The 19,294-nt window shown below is 45.9% G+C and overlaps 1 protein-coding gene across 1 annotated transcript in view; it reads right to left on the bottom strand.

The window, feature by feature from the left end:
- The window catches only part of Fras1 (Fraser extracellular matrix complex subunit 1), a 407,009-nt gene extending 395,456 nt beyond the window's left edge, over positions 1-11,553 (bottom strand). The window contains exons 1-2 of the mRNA XM_026785092.1: positions 10,924-11,553; positions 1,020-1,051 (exon numbers count right to left, since the gene is read on the bottom strand). Of these exons, the coding sequence (XP_026640893.1) occupies positions 1,020-1,051; positions 10,924-10,996 (105 nt within the window). The 5' untranslated portion in view covers positions 10,997-11,553. The remainder of the gene's footprint in view (positions 1-1,019; positions 1,052-10,923) is intronic.
- Between the last annotated feature and the right edge of the window lie 7,741 nt (positions 11,554-19,294).

The raw sequence follows: 19,294 nt of genomic DNA, 5'->3' as shown, positions 1-19,294 counted from the left end.
AAGAGGGGAAAAAATAGCTTTTTCCAGTTCTTTAATGGAAAACTATCAGGAAGGATGTGTGTGTGTGTGTGTGTGTGTGTGTGTGTGTGTGTGTGTGTGTGTATACATCTTCAGAACAGCAACTATAGCATACAAAGACCATATTACTTCAAATATCTATAATTATCTAGACTCCTGAAGACTTCGGCTACTCCTCATCTATTTCAGCACAAGGGTAATGGAAGATGACAAACTAAAATCACACCACGTATCAATAGCAGGCTGGGACGGAATGAGCACATCCCTCCAACCCTCGGAGTCTGCTTTATTGCAGCATGTGTTAAGCCCCAACTGAAAAAGCGGTGAAGAATGGCTTGTCATAGCATTTATTAGAGTTGATGGAGTGTAGACAGTCTTTTCAATAAGGCTTTAACACACTGTTATGCACCACAGTGCATTATTAATGAAAAGGAACGCACGGGGCTTGCATCAGCTTTTCCCCCAAGTCATTCTGACATTAAATTCAAAATCAATTCTGCCTACCCCGGCGGGGCAAAGGGTCAGAGATAAAAATGCTAATTTGTTTGTTGTTTACCAGAAACTTAAGCTTATCACTCAGAGAAGTCATCGAGAATCTCGTCTGTTGTACTGAATCGAATAAGAGCATCTTTTTAAAGACGGGATCAGAGCAGGAAGCAAATGTAACAGGAACACAAACACCACGTCGTGCCCTGGTTTGCATGTGACCAGAGGATGGGACCCAATTATCCCCGACTGCAAGAACACAAAGGAGAGACACTGAATGCAGATGGGCTGGGGGCAAACTCCTCGTTCAATACTTGAGTATACGAATGGAACTAATTCACTCTCGAGGGGTTATTAAGTAATTGAGCGCGATGGTACGGGTACCAGTAGCGGAGGAATCCTCAACCCGTGGAGAAGAAAATAAACATATTTTGCAGTGACACAATCCCCTCACTCAGTCATTTCAGTCAAGCATCTCACTTAATCCAAATGAAACAGAATTAAGAATGACCTACCGCAAGCAAGGAACCCTGATAGAGACAAGCACCTGTGGGAGGAAAAGAACAAACAAGAATTACAAAACAATGCATAACAAAGCAATAGTCACTACCCCGGCATGCTTATTTCTTAACTCCACCACTTTCAGACCTAGCTAACGACTTTGCTTTAAAGGCTCAAAGTTCTTGCCATAGGAGAATAACCCCTTCCATCAGATCAACTCTCGCAGACATGTGACAAAGTGCACGATTAAAGTATATCATTTGGATTTTCAAAGAAATGTCTTTAAACCTCAACAATATGGCTGCCTAAAGATCTGAACAAGGAACACATCAATAGACATACTAACACGAGTTTGACAAAGGAACTGTAGGCATCAAAGGGATGCTCAGAGTAGGAGAGGTAGTCTTCCCCTCGGGGAGGGAGAAGTCGGTTATCCAATACCAAGTGGTCAGTCCTGAATCATGTTCATGCAGGCATCACTGAGCAGGCTTAGTAGCGTGTGTGTGTGTGTGTGTGTGTGTGTGTGTGTGTGTGTGTGTGTGTGTAAAACAATAATTAGAAAAGAAGAGACCAGGAATTTGAGGGCATGCAGAGAACTGGTGGAGGAAGAAAAGGGGAGGGAAGTCATATGGCTATATTTTAATAAAAATAAATGCATGTATAGCGGCACAGTGTAAATACAGTGTTATTATCTATGTGCTCTGTCACAAAAGCTTCCATAATCCACTCTGAATTTATCTATCTAAGCCATTCCTTCATTCTTTGCTACATAAATTCTCCAGATCAACTCAAGGAGCCGATTTATTCCATAGTAATTTTCACATCTCAAAGTTTCTTTCGGTTTCAGTTCCTGTGGAGATGTGTCTGGTCTCTTGGGGGTTTGTGCTCTGGGTCCCATCCTTCTCCTCTGAACTCATAGGCCTCCGTGCCCAAGTTATTTTGTCGGATCCATTCTTATACTTTCCTGGGGCATCCTATTTGTCTTTGTTGCTACTGTCTGCTTGATTGCTTTAGGTTTGTTTGTTTTGAGACAAGGTTTCCCTATGTAGCCCACCTTAGCCTCAGCTTCTGGAGAGCTGGGATTGTAGGCCTCTGACCATATCCACCCGCAAACATGATGGAGATGGTGCCTCTGCCTCGCCACCTCAGTACACGCGCCGCGCAGGAAAGGGGCTGTCTCTATGTCTTTGAACTTCTTTCCCGCCTGTCCACATAATAGTCATTCGCTGGGTGACTATATAAACACAAAGACACCTATTTCACGCCTTTCGTTTAGCATGTCCTTCACTGGGGAGGGTAAGCCGGTGTGGGGCAGCACAGATGGAAGCTGTTTGCAAAGCACTCTCCTACCGAGCCCCTGACCTCTGAAACTCTTCTCGCTCTTGTTTTTCCTTGATGGGCTGCTGATGAACCGATACATCTTTGTATTTTCCAGTCATTAGATACCAAATGAAAAAAGAAAAAGATAATCTGTTCTAAATGCAGAAGAGGGGAGAATTTGACTCGGGGTGCTCACATTCTGAACAGCTAGCACAGCAGAAAATGAGTCTATGTTTTAGAACCATATGAAATCGCAATCCTCATTTTAAGCAGCATACACACATTTTCCGGTGATTTCTGAGCAACACAACAGGTGTCCTTTAACCTGCGAGCAGCGTGCAGCGTGCAGCACACTCCCAGCGAGCCTCACAGCAATTGAGACACCAAATAGAGAGCAAAGAGTGCAGACAGAACACAGTAGAAACACATGCAGACACACATGGTGGAAACACATGCAGACAGAACACAGTAGAAACACGTGCAGACACACACAGTGGAAACACGTGCAGACACACACGGTGGAAACACATGCAGACACACACGGTGGAAACACATGCAGACAGAACACAGTAGAAACACGTGCAGACACACACAGTGGAAACACATGCAGACACACACGGTGGAAACACATGCAGACACACACGGTGGAAACACGTGCAGACACACGGTGGAAACACATGCAGACAGAACACAGTAGAAACACATGCAGACACACACAGTGGAAACACGCAGACACAACATGGTGAAAGCGCAGACACACATGGAGGAAACACGGAGGAAGTATGTGCAGACACACATGGGGGAAACACTTGCAGACACAACACGGTAGAAACACGTGCAGACACAACATGGTGGAAACACGCACAGATTCAATACAATGGAAGCATGTCATGACAGGGCATCGTCAGTTTCCAAGGAGGGACGGACAAGTTTATCACAGGACATATCCCCACAGATCCTAAGAAGGCTAACTTCTCAGCAGAGAGCTGGCCTGCCTTTCTCGTCAATCACAGAACTCACAATCTTTAAAGGAAATGAGAGGAATGTTTACACTTGGGTTTGGAAGCAAGATCTCCATAGGTAAAGTTGCTGAGATGACTTATGTCCTAGACATTCAAATAAGAAAAACTTGAGATAAAAGCTTGAGGGAAAATTCATCTCAACTGACCTATTTCGGAGAAATTTTGTCCTGAAGATAGTATTTCAATCTATAATATGTTATAAGAACAGAGATATATGTATGTATAAATATTAAACAATAACGTGTATCTGGAAGAAATATATACCTCAACAATTCAGTTTTTGAATCACGTGTGTGTGTGTGTGTGTGTGTGTGTGTGTGTGCGCGCAGTGCGATGCACATGTGTGCGTGTGGAGGTCTCAGGTCACCCTCGGGTGCAGTTGTCCTTACTTGGGTACTTTCTATCGTGTGTTTTAAAACAGGGTCTCTCACTGACAAGGACTTGCAAGCAGGCATGGCGGGTGACTGACTCCATCTCCGTAACACTGGGTATTGAACTCAGGTCCTCATGTTGGCACGACAAACATTTTATCAACTGAGCTGTTTCCCCAACGAACAATACATGGGGGGTGGGGTGAGACAGGGTTTCTCTGTAGCTTTGGAGCCTGTCCTGGAACTAACTCTTGTAGACCAGGCTGGTCTCGAACTCACAGAGATCCGCCTGTCTCAGCCTCCCGAGTGCTGGGATTAAAAGCGTGCACCACCACCACCTGGCTAACAATACACTTTAAAAATTTTACCAGCACCATATTCAGGATTCACAAGAATGGGTTTCGCGATGGTCTTTCTACGTGTGCCCTAGTCGCTCCTACTACCCGCTCTCGCCCTCCCTCCTCCCACTCGTCCCGTTTTCTTCCCAAATGGTCCCCTTTTGTTTTCATGACTACAATCACTTTCGAAGTTATTTAAACACTCATTTACTTATGTCTGATGATTAAAGCGTACAATGGTGTTTTTAAAATTATAATGGAGATAATCACCACTTAGGTACAATTTAACAAAATTGAATCATTTTTTCAGACTATTAATCTCTTAATGGCTAAACAATTAAATATCTGTGACATATCCAGGTTTTCTTTTACTTGACAGACAAAAATTATATGCACTTATCATGTACGTCACGATGTTTTCAACTGTATGTAACCTTTAAAATAATCTTATAAATTTCAACTTTTAGGGGGGAAAAAAGACACTATTTACCCTTTAGAATAAACCATTCTCCCATACAATCACAGAAGGCAACTTTCCAAGAAGTGCATGATTGGGTGGTGTCATTGTCATGTGGACATCACAGAGGATACTGACACAAGCTCAAGCACAAGACACGCCTAGGCAGCATAACCTCCTGAGCCAGTGTACACGCTGGCCACCGCGGCCACCACGTCTTTACAGGGTATGTGACTGCAATGTTAGTTCTGGTCTCCATCCTGTTGTCTTGCAAAATCAGCTTCTTTCCAAGGCTTGTAAAGAAATCCAGCACCACGAGAACTAAGCAAAGATCCACTGCAAAGCCCATTCCCGCAAGTCAGGATAGACCCTAGAGGCTCACCGCAACAGGAAAACACTCAGCAGTCTTCAGGATGGCCCTACATTTACACTTGTTCGAGCCAAACATCTGGGACAGATCCAAGTCAAACAATATGTAGCTGATAAATTCTATCATTAGAAAACGAAACAACTCAATGTGGGTTACTCCACGATGTGCAATTCCAAAAGAAATTAGCTTTGCCCTCCGAGGGCTTCCCTAAAACAAACAGTGCTACCCGGAAGGCAGCCGCCTGCATGAGTCTCCATTAACACACTTTCCAAAACCTCATTTCTCCTCTCCGGAGAAAAGAAAACATTACAGTGTGATGCCCAGTGCCATCAAACATTCATCATCACCCAAAGCCAGACGAGGCCATCCAGAGCAAGCGTATTTCTCCTACACTGTGGCAGCCTGCACACCCACCACCAGATGAAGCTGGAATGTTGTCTGGCAGTGGGTGCTGGGTGCATCTCCTGGCACAAGAAAAGCAGAGTCCCTTGGAAATTATAATGTATAATAATTTAATATAATAGTCCTTTATGAGGCACCTGCAGAAAATATTGTTAGGGAGATTTTGAGATAAAAAATTTTAAGATGCTTCCATCTAAAAACTATTAGCCACAAAGATAGTGGCTGGTAACTAAGTCGATTAAGTAAATCCAACAGACACAAAGTGTCAGGCTTTGGGTACCAGTTTCATCCTTGAGGAAAACTTTGCATCTTGTAGGGAAATTCTTAAACGGGATTCTTACAGGAAGGTGAAACATCAGAATGGCCCAAGAAGAAGTGAAATACTGCAAGGGACACTTCTTAAGACAGGAACTAAACTCAACATAGCTTCAGGAAGTCCCTGAAGCTGACAGATTCACTAGGTCCCATTCTCCCACTAGCGTATAAAGAGTAAAGACTTTTGAATCGTTTCCAGAGAAGCCACGTTATAAAGGAGAAGCAGAGACCCACCAAGGAGCCTGAAAGAAGCAGAGGCAAAAGAAAAAAAACTGCCTAGAAAAAGCAAAAACTAGTTGTATTTGCCTAAAAAGGACTTAACTGAGCCACCCGGAAAGGACACTTTGCAACCTGTTGAGCTGCTTGCAGACCGTACAGTGTGTGCCAGGTTCCCAGCTTTGTGAGCTGTCACCCAGGCTGGGGTGGGCCTTGGTCATGCAGCTGTTCTTGAGTCACTTCCACTCCTGTTAGTAACCCCTCACCTATAGTCCTGCAAGTAACCCCAATAAAACACTACCAAGTTACACGTCGGTGGTGCCCTGCTTTGATCTGTCATGGACTCCCTGTTTGGAGTAAGCAGCAGTAGATGGTGTGGTTGTGTCTTCTGGGAAAGATCTGCCACACAACACAGACACACAGGTCAAAAGGCACTGAGGCATGTAGAGCCAGTAAGATGAGAGATTAGGAGAGCAGGATGCCCTAGACAGGGTGACTGTGCCGTGAGGAAACACCACAACCAAAGCAGCTTGAGGAGGAAAGGGTTTACTTGGCTTACACTGATGGAAGCCAGAACAGGAACTCAAAACAGGGCAGGAGCCCGGAGGCAGGAGCTGATGCAGAGGCCATGGAGGGTGCTGCTTACTGGTTTACTCTTCATGGCTTGCTCAGCCTGCTTTCTTATTGAACCCAGTACCACTAGCCCAGAGGTGGCACCACCCACAATGGGCTGGGCCCTCCTTCGTTGATTGCTAATTGAGAAAATGACTTGCAGCCAGATCTTGGGAGGCATTTTCTCAGTTGGGGCTCCCTCCTTTCAGATAAATCTAGATTGTCTCAAGTTGAGGTAAAATGAGCCAGCACGCAGGGGTATCACAAAAGATGACTCGTTAGGATCAAGCAGCCACAAGTTGGCATTTAAATGTTCATGCTTGCTATTGTGCTGTAATTTGGCATATGGCTGGGCACGCGGTGGAATAGTTAAAATAGAATCATTTCTGGACTGGCAGGATGACTCATGCCCTGATTGCTCTCAGCTAGGATTCAGATCAATTAATAGAGCACTAAAACTGAAACAGGCCAACTGCCTCTGGACTACGAGACGATTTGGCACGAGGCTCCAGCTCTGCCGTGTGGTGGTCTCTCCCCTCTTCCGAGCCCCATGGTGGAGAGTGTTTTATGACTACTTGTGCCTGAGTAAAATTGAGTGAGGTTGCCACCCAAGTCCGTAACAGTGAATCTAGATGGCTGCGTCCCCACTCCAGGATGTCTATGGGGAAGGTGATACTCAAAATCTAATCCCACAGGGGAATGGGAATGCAATATATTAGAAACAAGAACCTACGGTAACACATCATATACCTGTATCTACTCACAGGTAGTGATGAAAACCAGAGGCTGCAGAGTTAGAGTCAGCATCAATCACCTAGAGCCTGCAAAACCTCAGTCCTGAGAAAGTCGAGAAGGGCTACACGAGCTCAGAGCGCTACTGCTATTTTACCAATATTATAAACTTAAGGATATGTATCTTGGAAAGTACGTTCTACAGACAAGGGCTATTTGGCTGGTTCCCTATGATGTCAGAATTCCCAACTCCCACCAAACCTAAGAGGACATAAGAGCTCTCAACAAAGGTTTGCAGAATGAAAGATGGGGGGGAGGGGGAGCTGTTTGTGTCAGTGAAGAAGCCAGCACAGTTTGTGACCAGTACTGAGTCTTAAGCACTAAATGCTTCATCAAAGGAACTCTCTGGCCAAACGCAGAATCAAAACTGCTGATACACTTGTAAATAGAAGAAAATCTCAATCAAATGGTCCTTTACAATGTAATCTGTGACGAGGGAGCTTGTGGGATTTGCTAAAGTCACCGGGTGGGGCCTGGTATTGGGACACGAACTAGGGGCCAGGTCTCCAACAGTATTTCCCAATTCCATGCCAACTGTCTAACTAGTTTAAACTCTTATAATTTCCACACATGAGAACAACTCAAGATGAGTCTCCAGAAAATGATGTTGCAGTTTCTTTGATGCAGGAAGCAGCCACGTTTGAAGCCGCCTGTGACTTCTTGGTTTTATTAATCCTTCAAATCATAGTTTATCAGTTTAGCAGTTTTGAGGCCATGTACAATAACACTGCCAACAACTCGGTTATAAAAATTCATCTTTCTCTTGATACTTAAGACAAAAATTTAGAAACTGAAAATCTCAGAACACCCTCTTTTTTTTTGTTATTGTCATGTGTGAATATTGAACCAGGGCCGTGAGCAAAAGCTCTATCACTGACCTAAAGCCCTGACCCTTGATCTCTTTATTTATAATTAGAAAACATATTTAAAGCTACTGCCACAGAGTACCTTCCTCATTTAGTTAAGTTCATTCAAGGCCAGTCACTTAATCACGGAGGCTGATCTATTTAAGTTAATTGAAGAGAATGTTATTTGGTAATCCCCCTTCTGACTGGAACTCACTGAGCCAAGCTGGAGACTCAGGAATTCCTGGACCTGCCCTCAGATCACAGGCCAGTGAGGAAGGACTCCCCATAACAACTCTAACTAAGGGAAGAATGAACTGGAGTACACAAGCATCCTCTGTCGCTGGCTGAGAATGAACAACAAACTCTTCCACGAGCTGGCAGGTCCGTTTGTGACTGTATGGCCCATCCAATAAGACATATGTAGATGCCTGGTTTGGTTTTGTTTGTTTGGTTTTGGTTTTTCGAACAGGGTTTCTTTGTAGCTTTGGAGCCTGTCCTAGAACTAGCTCTTGTAGACCAGGCTGGCCTCGAACTCACAGAGATCTGCCTGCCTCTGCCTCCCAGGTGCTGGGATTAAAGGTGTGCCAATAGATGCCTGATTTTTAAAATCGTCCCCTGGGTCAATATCATAATTATCACTTGAGGAAACCTCTGAGGGCCAAAGTTTTCCATTTCAACATCTTAGGTTTTTTGGTTGGGGTTGGTTGGGTTAGTTGGGTTGGTTGGGTTGGATTGGGTTTTGTTTATTTTGGTTTGGTTTTTGTTTTTGGTTGGTTGGTTTTAGTTTTTCAAGACAGTGTTTCTCTGTGTAGTTCTGGCTGCCCTGGAACTTGCTTTGAAGACCAGGCTGGTCTGGAACTCATGGAGATCCACCTGCCTCTGCCTCTGGAGTGCAGGGATTCAAGGTGCCTGGAAGCAGTCTCTTAGTTTTAAAGAAAAAGAAAGCTTTAACTGGCCCAACGCAAAGGCCTTACCAAGACTATAGCTGACTTGTGAGTGTGAAACCATTATCACACAAATGATCAAATTATATGAGCTAAAGTGTGTAAAATTCTTAGCATGGTGCAAAGAAATAACGTGCTCAAGATGTCTGTGTCCATTCATTCTGAGCTAAGCAAGGGTTGACTGAGAACCTGCAGACATCTTGCAATCTAGGATCTAGTTTGTGAGCTCAGGCAGAATGCTCTGAAGGTGGGTTAAGAAATCGGATGCAAAGTTGCCCTAGAATCCTTGGAGGACTAACACACATGCACACACACACACACACACACACACACACACACACATTCAACTGGCAGTTCATAAACTTTGCCAGCTATGTCTACCAATCCTCCAAAGAGCATACCCCACAGCCTCTTAATAATAATGGCTTTTGTCATTTCAAGAGATTTGCTTCTGAGAAACAGCATTGTTCCAACTGCCCCCTGGTGAGCAATCCAGGAGTGATAGCATGTTTTCTGTGTTGTTGAGATATAATTTTTAAATAAGAAACTGCCACCAGGTGAAACTGTAATTTTTCTAAGTCCTAAGTTGAAGTTTGGGGAACCTGAGCTGACTCTCCCGTCTGGTTAATTACTATAATTAAATTTTTCAAGTTTTTTTATAAGTATGCATACACATGTATATATACAATTCTTTAAAAAAAAAAATAGGTTGCTCACAGTTTAAAAAGGGCGGTACAGCCCCCCCCACCCCCAGGCGTGCTTTTCCTGGGAATAGCACCCTTTTGATATAATTTCCATGACCATGTGAGAAGGTGGCGCCTTAACCTGTGGGGACAGTCTGCGCGTGAATTCCCAAGGCTAGCCAAGAGGCGCCACTGCTCTGGAGGCTGGAAGCCCACCTGAGGTTTTGTCCTCCCGCGACCTCCAGCCGTCCCCACTCCCCACCACGTGCACAACACCGCCTATATGATTTGCAACTGGGCAGGTGAACTCTTTCTGCAGCTGGATGAATAATGAATGGAGCCGGGAGAGGAAACGGAGAGCCCAGCCGTGGATGGAAATCGTCTCCCCTCCCAGCCCCGCCACTCCCTTCCCCCTTCCTAAGTGCTAACCCTGTCACAGTCTCCGCCGCTCTGAGCAGGTGAGAGCTCGCAGCGCCTGAGGGGCGGAGGGGGTGTTTGTGTGGGGGGGGGGAGCAGCGACGCCAGACTCAGCAAGTCACCCACCCACCCTCAAATCTTGATTTACTAACAGATTTATTATCTAATCCGAGATTGCATACACTACCGTAGTCTTGAGGAAGTGGGTTGAAGCCCCCCAATGAGAACCCAGAGAGAAAAGAAGAGCCTCTACTCTTATCAACCACTATTTTTTTTTCCTGGAGAAGCCGGCAACCTCGTGCTCTCGGTGCTGGGGAAGATTTGTTTCAGAACAACTGAATCGTCTACAGCAAAATACTCTAACCCACTACTTGTAAAATCCTAAATGGTCTTTAAGTGGGGAGACTTATTGAGTGAGGAGGGCAAAAAGAACGATGGAGTTTGGGTTGAGGATTTCACAGGAGTGAGCAACCACTCACTCCTCACCTAGGCTCCATGTAGTTGCTTTTTCTTCAGGGTTAGGATAGAAGTGGAAGGAAGATCCACTTTCAGAAATGTCACATCAAGAGGACCCCCCACCCCCCACCCCCCACCCCCAAAAAAAAAAAGCAGAGAGGAGGCCGTAGCAGGCTGTGATTTGACCTCAAGAAAAACCAGCAGTGGAGATTTCAGGAGAGAGGAAACCCCACTCCATGTCCACCACTCGCCCCAGATCAGAAAACTTCCACCCAACCCACAACACTCGAAAGGCTGCTGCGTGTTTTAAACTGCACGAAGGAACACACATTCGGCACCGCGCTTTTTACCTTACCTTCGCAATGAGGCAATACTGCAAATTCCGCCAGCGCTAGGGCCACCCCGAGCCACGCTTTGAGGACACTCATCGCCGCCGCGGCACTCTCGCAGGAGGAGCCCAGCCTTCAGCATCCAAGAATCTGCTCTCGGCCAAACCCCAGGCTGCGGCGCCGGGAGCCGGGACGCGCAGACACGGGAAAACGCGGGCTGCTCCGCCGAGAGCTGAGCTGGAGGAGGTGGGGCGGGGGGTGGACCCGAGAAGGATGCCGCCGAGAGCAGCACTCAGCCCCGAGGCTCACCCGCCTCCCCAGCAAGCAGTTCAGCCACCTACGGGAGCTGAGGCTGCAGGAATGAGGCAAAGCTCAGCCCGCCGCCAAGTCTAGCTGGAAAGTTGCGGGTCAGCGGCTGCTGGGCTCTCTCAGCATTCCCTCGGGCTAGACCCGTTCCTCCTGAGGTTCCCGACTGGCGAGAGGCAGGCGCAGGTTCCTCCTCAGCGGCTTTTCAAAGTTCTCTCGGCACGCCCCCCGTGTGTCGGCGAGCGGGCGTCCAAGGGGGTCTCCGCGAACACGATGGGCTGGGCCACTGCAGCACGCAGGGAGCTGGACCGTGCAGGGCCGCTGGCTGCAAACTTTGTGCGGCCCTGCAGGAGCTCCGGGACTCCCGGGCGCTGCAGCTGCACCGCGCCGCCGGGCTGCTGCAGGCCAAAGCTCCACAGAGAAGGCGTGGGGGGCGCTGCTGCCACTTTCTCTCCCCCGCCCCTCGCCGGGAGGGGGAGGGCAGAGGGGCGCGGCTTGCTCCACACCGACGCCCACCTCCGCACCGTGCAGCCCCGAGCTGCGCTACAAGGCGGAGGTGCGATTACCCAAGTGGAGGTGGAGCCTTAATTGTGGATGCACCCTGGAAAGAGAGGCTGGAGAAGACCCCGAACTCAATGCTCCTCAGATGAGGGACCTGAAAACGCACAGAATGAGTCCCCGAGTGGATCCCAGCATTTAAAGCACACGCGCTCTGCCTTCCTCCGCCTCTCTCGCCTCCTTCCTCTTTCCTTTGCTGGGCGTGAAAATGGACTCAGAAATTCCGAGCTTTGGCAAAGATTCCAGAGAGTCACGTGGGGAAGGGGAGCCGCGGTGAGGGGGTGGGGGAAGCCGAGAGAGCAACCTGATACCCCTTATTCATCCGGCAGGAGTTGGATTGGCTTTGTCTGGGGCGGGATCAAAAGTGGTCACACTGGAGGGCGGAGTGGAAATAGGAGGTGAGGTCTCCATTCAGACCCTGTTGAAGGGTCCCCGAGCCAGGTCCGCTCCCCTCACGCCTGAAGAAGCCTGATGGGGACAGGGTGCTCCCACCCAAGTCCTAACTGCTACCTCTCCACCTTTCAGTTCGCCCACTCCTGCTGAACACGGAGCATGAGGCAGACCTGGTGGTCGTCTTCGCTTTAGGGCCCTCAGAAGTCTTTGGGCACGTGTGTTCTAGGTTAAGACTACCATAGTGAGTGCACCTTTAGAGCTCCCTAAAAGACTCAGTCTGAAAACATCGCAGAGTCTAGGTGGGTCCAGCTGCGCCCCCAAATGCCAAAGATTGGGAAGCCAAAGTCAGGGCTAAAGCCTCTGGTATGCACGCTTGAAGAGCAGCGGGGGGGGGGGGGGGGGGGGGGGGGGGGCATGGGGGAGGTGACTTCCAGCCAGGACTGAGTGATAGCTATTTTTGGAGGACTAAATAAAAATAGCTGGTCCAGGTTTAATCATTTTGAGCTGGGGATGACTGCATGGGTGAGATGCAGGCTGAGTTCCAATGCGCTGGCAGGAAAGATACCTTGGCAGAGCTGTGATGGCTAGACTGTCCGGATAGGAACTTGAAGTAACACAGGGATCCTAGTGGCTTCCGATATTCCTGACCACCATAGGGCAGGCCCGTGTTCTAGAGCACACTGACACTACCTGAACCCCCGGCTTTTTAGAGTAACAGAATGAAATGGAACCAGAGGGTCCCTGGGACTGTCACCACTTAGCCACAGCATGGGTAAACGTGAGATAACCTAGGTGTTAATACTGTTGAGTATTCCGAGGACTTAGGAATTGCCCAGCTCTCCCTCAGTGCTTCCCTGAGCTGTGTGGTTCTGGGGACAGCCGTGTTTTTTATATCTGAAGCACATACAGGGGCTCTGTAAACATGTTTTGGGAGAACAGACTAAATTAAGACAGTAGTCATGGCCCTCAGAGCGCAGCCACCGCTTGGGTGGGATCTGAGTTCCTTCCCTCCTCCCTCTTTTCATTTAGAAAAGGGATATTTTCCTCAGGCCAGTGGGAAGTACCAATTATGGCACTCAAAGGGGTTTCAAAACATCTCTTATACCTGCTAAATGAAAACAATTTTTTTTTCAGAAAAAGAGGTGACGGACGAAGCAGAAGCATAGCATTCCCGAGCTCTACAGTCAGATAGGACATGTGCTGTATTTCTTTATCACATGCCCCTCCCCCCTTTACCTCCAGCCCTTCACCAGCTCCCGTGGGCTTCTCTCTACCCCAGTAGCAAACAGTCCCAGGGGTCTCACTTCAAGATCACTACAGTCTCTGCTCACAGATGAATCTATATCCTCGGTGCTCTTTCTTCCTATGCCCAAGGCACATAACTTTTGTCACTATGCCCCACAGTATCTTCTTAGATGTGTCCTGTCCTCACATCTACCGAGTCTTGCTTGACACAGCTCACCTGGTAGATAGTACACCCCGAGTACTTTGTGGCACAGGTGGGACACTTGGTTTTGTAATCCGCTAGTGACCCTGTGAAGTGGGTACTGTTGTTATTCTCACTAACAGGTGACATGACCGATGGCCCGAGTCAGACAGTGAATTAGGACAGCACTCTAGAGCAAACAGCCCGACCTGCTTCTAGGAGTCAGACCGCCACATCTCAGGATCTTAGCACAATTTGTCTGTCTATCTTGTCCCCTGGACACTGGTGGACTCTGCACATTGTGCCCTGGACATTAGGGACTCCTTCCTGTAACCAGACCAGCATGGCATATATAAAACTCACTGCTGCACAGGGAGACAAAGGAAGCATCATGACTGTTCCTCTTGTTCTCCAAGAATGAGCTGCTTGCCCCCTACCCACCTACCAGCTACCGGAGAGACTAGGCCAAGGATACATATGGGAACGTGTGGGAATTTATGTTCTCTCTGTACCATTTCTAAAAGAGCCCCTGCTCTTACCTAGCTTAGCTTCCCTTAACTACACTGTCAGCAACACTAAAGCCAGGACCTTCTCTGCTGTCACAGGACTTGGTTGGCCCTTGTCACAGAGTCTACTCTTTGTCTTCTATTGTTCTTCTGCTTCCGGCCTCTACTTCACTGACCCCTTCATCTCCATCTTCCCCTCCCGCTGTCTCCTCCCCTCTCTCTTCTGGAAGTCTCTCCTGGGGTCTTGTCCTGCCTTGGGAGGTCTTGCAATTTTAGTGCCTTTGTCCCGATTTGTCAGCTGCAGCAGGTGACAGTATTTATTGCTACTTTTCTCTGCTTTGTGTTCTTTAGGATTCAGGGGCTGGAGAGGTGTTTTAGTCAGTTAGGTACCTGCTGTGTAAACATAAGTCCTGAGTTTAGATTCCCAGCATCCACATTAAAAGCCAGGGATGGGAGAGGCTCTGAGCCTACTACTGGAGAGGTAGAGATGAGAATTTCCCTTGGGTCTTCTGGTCTAGGTCATTCTAGCCAAACTGGTAAGTTCCAGATTCAATGAGAAAATAAAGTGGAAAGTGATCAGGGAGAACATGAGCTTTCCTCCTGGGACAAGTGTTTTATGAATCTGTATTCCTTTGCTCTGTGGGCACCTTTGCTTATCTTTCTGGATCTCTTTCTTCTGAGTGGTCTGCTTCTACTTCCTTCTTTTTTTTCTACATAGAAATCTTGCGTTTCTCATACAGTCAGTATATTAATCATTGTCTAGAACTTCAGATACTGTTTTAGAGAAAGGAAGAGGCAATTCGCTGCTTTGCAGGAAATACATTTTCTTATCATTTGAAATGCACGTAAGGTTAAAACCGAGAAAAAGGCTGTAAACCTAGGGCGATTTTACCGGGATAAAGTAGGCAAACCCTCCAAGGTTTTAAAATGCATTTCTCTGTTTTATTTCCCTCGCTCCAGGTAGCTACCCAATTCTTGCACTTGTTTAGACCATAGCAATTGTCTTGAGCAAGGTTCGTTTCTTATTGGTTGAATTTCCTGCCTTAGCAGTTGTGAAATAGTTTTAATATACCTTCTGTGCCTACCGCAGCAGAAAACCAGGCACTGGAGGTCACTGAAAAGGCCAAATGGCCACAGCCAATAACAAGAAAGCACAGAGAACATCTCAACACAGGTCATCAATTTCTTTCTTGTGTGGGTTACACTGGCTTTGGGTTTTTATAACAAAGCTATCCTTTCCTATGACATATTTTTGCCCTGGTTTTTCAGATGTCATCTTTTGTTCTCTAGATCCCGGGTACCCCCTTCTTCCACCTAGAATACGCTGAATAGCCACGGCCTAACATTTGTTGGTTAGGAAACCATGACAGTCACGGAAAAGACAAAATGACCGAAAACTCTACAGGAAATTCAGGTTTCCCTTTACTAACTGCTTAGTGTCTTTACTGAGCTGAATATTCCCATTTGTGGCTGTTTCCACTGCAAGACCTCAGAAAAGAACAGCTAGAGCAAGAAAGGGGAGAAAGAACACAGCAGGAGAGGAAAATACAGAGCTTGACTATGGGTAGAGCGCCTCATGAGTCCAACCTGTGTCCCCAGTACAGAACAGCCAGGAAAGGACTGGATGGTTGCCCTGCGTGGCTCCTATCTGGCTCTGGTCTGGTTCTTCCTTTATAGACCCCTATTCCTCTCCCTTGGGATGGAAATGTTTACCTTGTGGTATTTATTGTATCTGAGTGTTTTATTTTTACAGCAAGGAATTTGCCTCAGGTTTCAGAGCAGACATTGAACTTGGACATTTGAGGGATGTTGTTAACTAGTAAAACCTTCTGAGACAAAGGTTAACAGTGTATGCCAGGAAGGTATGAGACTCATGGTCCTTCTGCTTCTTCCTCCCTGGTAGTGGGATCACAAGCACATGCCACCATACCTACACACTGGAGATGGAGTGAGACTTTGTCAGAGGTAATATGTTGTGCTTAGTTCTGAACATTCCCCAGGGGTCATGTGCAGAAGGCCTGGTCTCCAGCTGATGGTGCTATTGGGACACGGTAGAACCTTTAAGAGCTGACGTTAATCAGAGCAAGTTAGGTTCTTGGTACGTGTCCTTGAAGGGTTTTCTGAGGTCCAAGCCCATCCTTTCAGTCTGTGCTTCCTGGCTGCTATGACCTCAATAACTTTGCTCTAAGAGGTGCTCCCTGCCTGGTGCTCTGCCTCAGCACAGGCCCCAAACAATGGAGCCACGCGACCAAGAACCAACACCTGGAAAATCAGAAGTCAAAATCAACCTTTCATCATTGAAGTTGATTTCCTCAGACTCCTGCCCAGACCCTCAGTGATAGAAAACTAATACAACAGGATTTCCGAACACTCTTTTCTAGGGCCATGAAAGAAAACATTCAAAAATAGACATTACATCTGCCCCATCCCAATTTAGACAGAGAATTATTCTCAATGTACTATAATATAGGATGGGTTGGGCAAATTATAAGACCTCCAGATGAAGGCACAAAGCTCCCTGATGTAAAGCCCCATATATGAAATGTTCCCAAATATAAAACTTATATGTTATAATATGATATCCCATGTGAAAATTCCATATCTGACTGCCGTCTACAACCACCCTAAGGACAGGATGGCCCCTTTGTTTGTCTGAGCCTTCGCAGAGGTGAGAACTGGCCAGTGGCTGGCTGCTTTGCTTTTCTAATCTTCAGCTTGAGCCCCACTATCTGTCTCTGGGTTTTTATTAATACTACATCTGGCACCCAATGTTTGGTGTAGAAATCTGAAAAAGGCGTTTCCCTGTGGCTTTGCAGCCACTGGGATAAATCAGTCACTGCCCTACCGGCTAGGTTTTTCTTTTTTTTTTCTCCTGGCAGGCTCTTCCTGAACCTCCTTCCTGGGCTGCTGCCAAACTAGGTAGCTGCCTTCAAATCCAGTGAGGCTTTTACTGTTTTACACAGCAGCAATCAGCCTCACATCTTTATCATCATCATCGGTGGCAGATTTGGTGAGAAAATTGTGAATTCTCTAAGTGAGGAATAAGTTAACAGGGAGAGTTTTTCCCACGTTAAAGAAAAAAAAGAGAGAGAGAAACACAATTACAATAGAAAAGTTGAGTCTGCATGATTATGTAATGCATGACTTTAAAACATAGCAACCAAATGAAGGGATAGTCACCTTTACCAGGATTGGCGTACTGTTAATTGTCATTTTGATAATTCTTGGGTTATCTCATAAAACATTGTTTGGTTTTACTGCCAAGATACAGGCCTTAGAAGAACTTAATAAGACAGATCATAGAGTTCTTCAGATCCAGGCAGAGGAATTTAATGGAGAACCACTTTCAGGAGTGCATTGTGAGGTTAGAGAAGCACAGCCAAAGGTTTAAACAACCAACCTTAATATATCCAATAACCTTACAGGAATTGCCAAAGATAGAGGCTCTGTAGGAACTAACTGGACTCCCAAGCCAATGTTAGCTTTAAGAAGATTCAAGTAAGCAATAGTCCCAAATGTCACGCTTTCGCCTTTTGTGAAGCAAATGTTAAACTTGTGGTCATTTTTGTAACAGAATTATCTCTAAAGACTGGATAGACTTAGTTAAAGCTGTTTTAGAGCCTGGTCCACAATTACAATGGAGTATCTGCTTCAGAGAAGTGGCTAAGACTATTGAATAACAGAGTAAAGCTGGAGGTATGGAAGTCTCCCAAGATCAACTTCTTGAAGATTGAGATTATGCAATCTTTATACGATGATCACACATGGCTTTATGCCACACAGCGGCTTTAAATGCTTGGGCCATACTGGAGAAGTAGAAAAGAAAATTGAATCACTTACAAAAGTTATATAGGACCCAAAAGAAGTCTTCGTGGATTTCTTACAAAAATTGACTACAGCAGTAAGCAGAATGATAACAAATTCAAAAGCTAGATAAACAATAATTGAATCTCTGGCTTTTGAAAATGCTAATTCCCAAAGCAAAAGGATAATTAGACTTTTAAAAGCAAGGTCAGCACCTTTGGAGGAATGAATCCAAGATACAATCAATATTGACTCTCATGACCACGATGATGCTTGGACAGAAATGATTTCCAGAGATTTGAGGAAAAATCAAAATGTCAAGCATTATAATTGTATCAAAAAGGTCACCTTAAAAGGGATTAGAAACAGGGTTTCCTAGAAACAGTGTGTTTTCTAAAAATAATCCATTCAGAACACCTTGCCTTCTGGATTATGCAGAAGGTGTGGCAAAGGCAGGCATTTGACTTGTGAATGTAGATCAACAAGAGCTATTCAAGGTAACCCTTTGCCATTGGGAAACTTCTGGAGGGACCTCTCACAGGCCCCATGCCATATCCAGTTCAGTCATTTCTGGCCATCATACAGGAAACTCTTTACCAGAGCAATTAAAGAACCTAATGCCTATTGCAAGAAACCATACTGCTCTGGATAAATATATATATATGAGAACAAATATTTCAGGAGAAACCATAAAGCAAGTATTTTGGCAAACTTCTATAAGTGAACAAAGACTAAAATTAAAAATACAAAATAATGACATTGTCATTGCAGGTCTGGTAGACACAGGTGTGAATGTAACAATAATCTCACCAGAATCTTGGCATCCAAATTGGAATCTTCAGGAGGTAAATGTTCAGCTTTCAGGGATTGTAACTTTATCTCAGGCAAAATAGAGTGCAAGATGGGTTGAATATATAGGGCCAGAAGGACAGAGAGGAGTACTAAAACCATATATGCTTAATTTAGGAATAATTTATGGAGATACGGAAAGTCTTCTGTTTTGTGTTGATTTCATTGGTTAATAAAGAAACTACCTTGGCCCTTTTGATAGGACAGCAGCTTAGATAGGTAGAGTAGACAGAACAGAATGCTGGGAGAAAGAAGCAGAGTCAGGCAGTCGCCATGATTCTCCCACTCCAGACAGATGCAGGTTAAGATCTTTCTTGGTAAGCCAGCTCGTGGTGCTACACAGAATATTAGAAATGGGTTAGATCAATATGTAAGAGCTAACCAATAAGAGGTTAAAACTAATGGGCCAAGCAGTGTTTAAAAGAATACAGTTTCCGTGTAATTATTTCGGGTGTAAAGCTAGCCGGGTGGCGGAATGCAGCCCACTGTTCATCACTACAGCAATTTGTTACAGCAATAGAATACTCAGGTTAACATTTCCCCCAAATCTTAGAA

The sequence above is a fragment of the Microtus ochrogaster genome, linkage group LG1 (genome assembly GCF_000317375.1).
Source record: "Microtus ochrogaster isolate Prairie Vole_2 linkage group LG1, MicOch1.0, whole genome shotgun sequence".
Taxonomy (NCBI): Eukaryota; Metazoa; Chordata; class Mammalia; order Rodentia; family Cricetidae; genus Microtus; species Microtus ochrogaster.
Note: the sequence above shows the minus strand (reverse complement) of the source record. Positions and strands in the feature narration are given on the sequence as shown.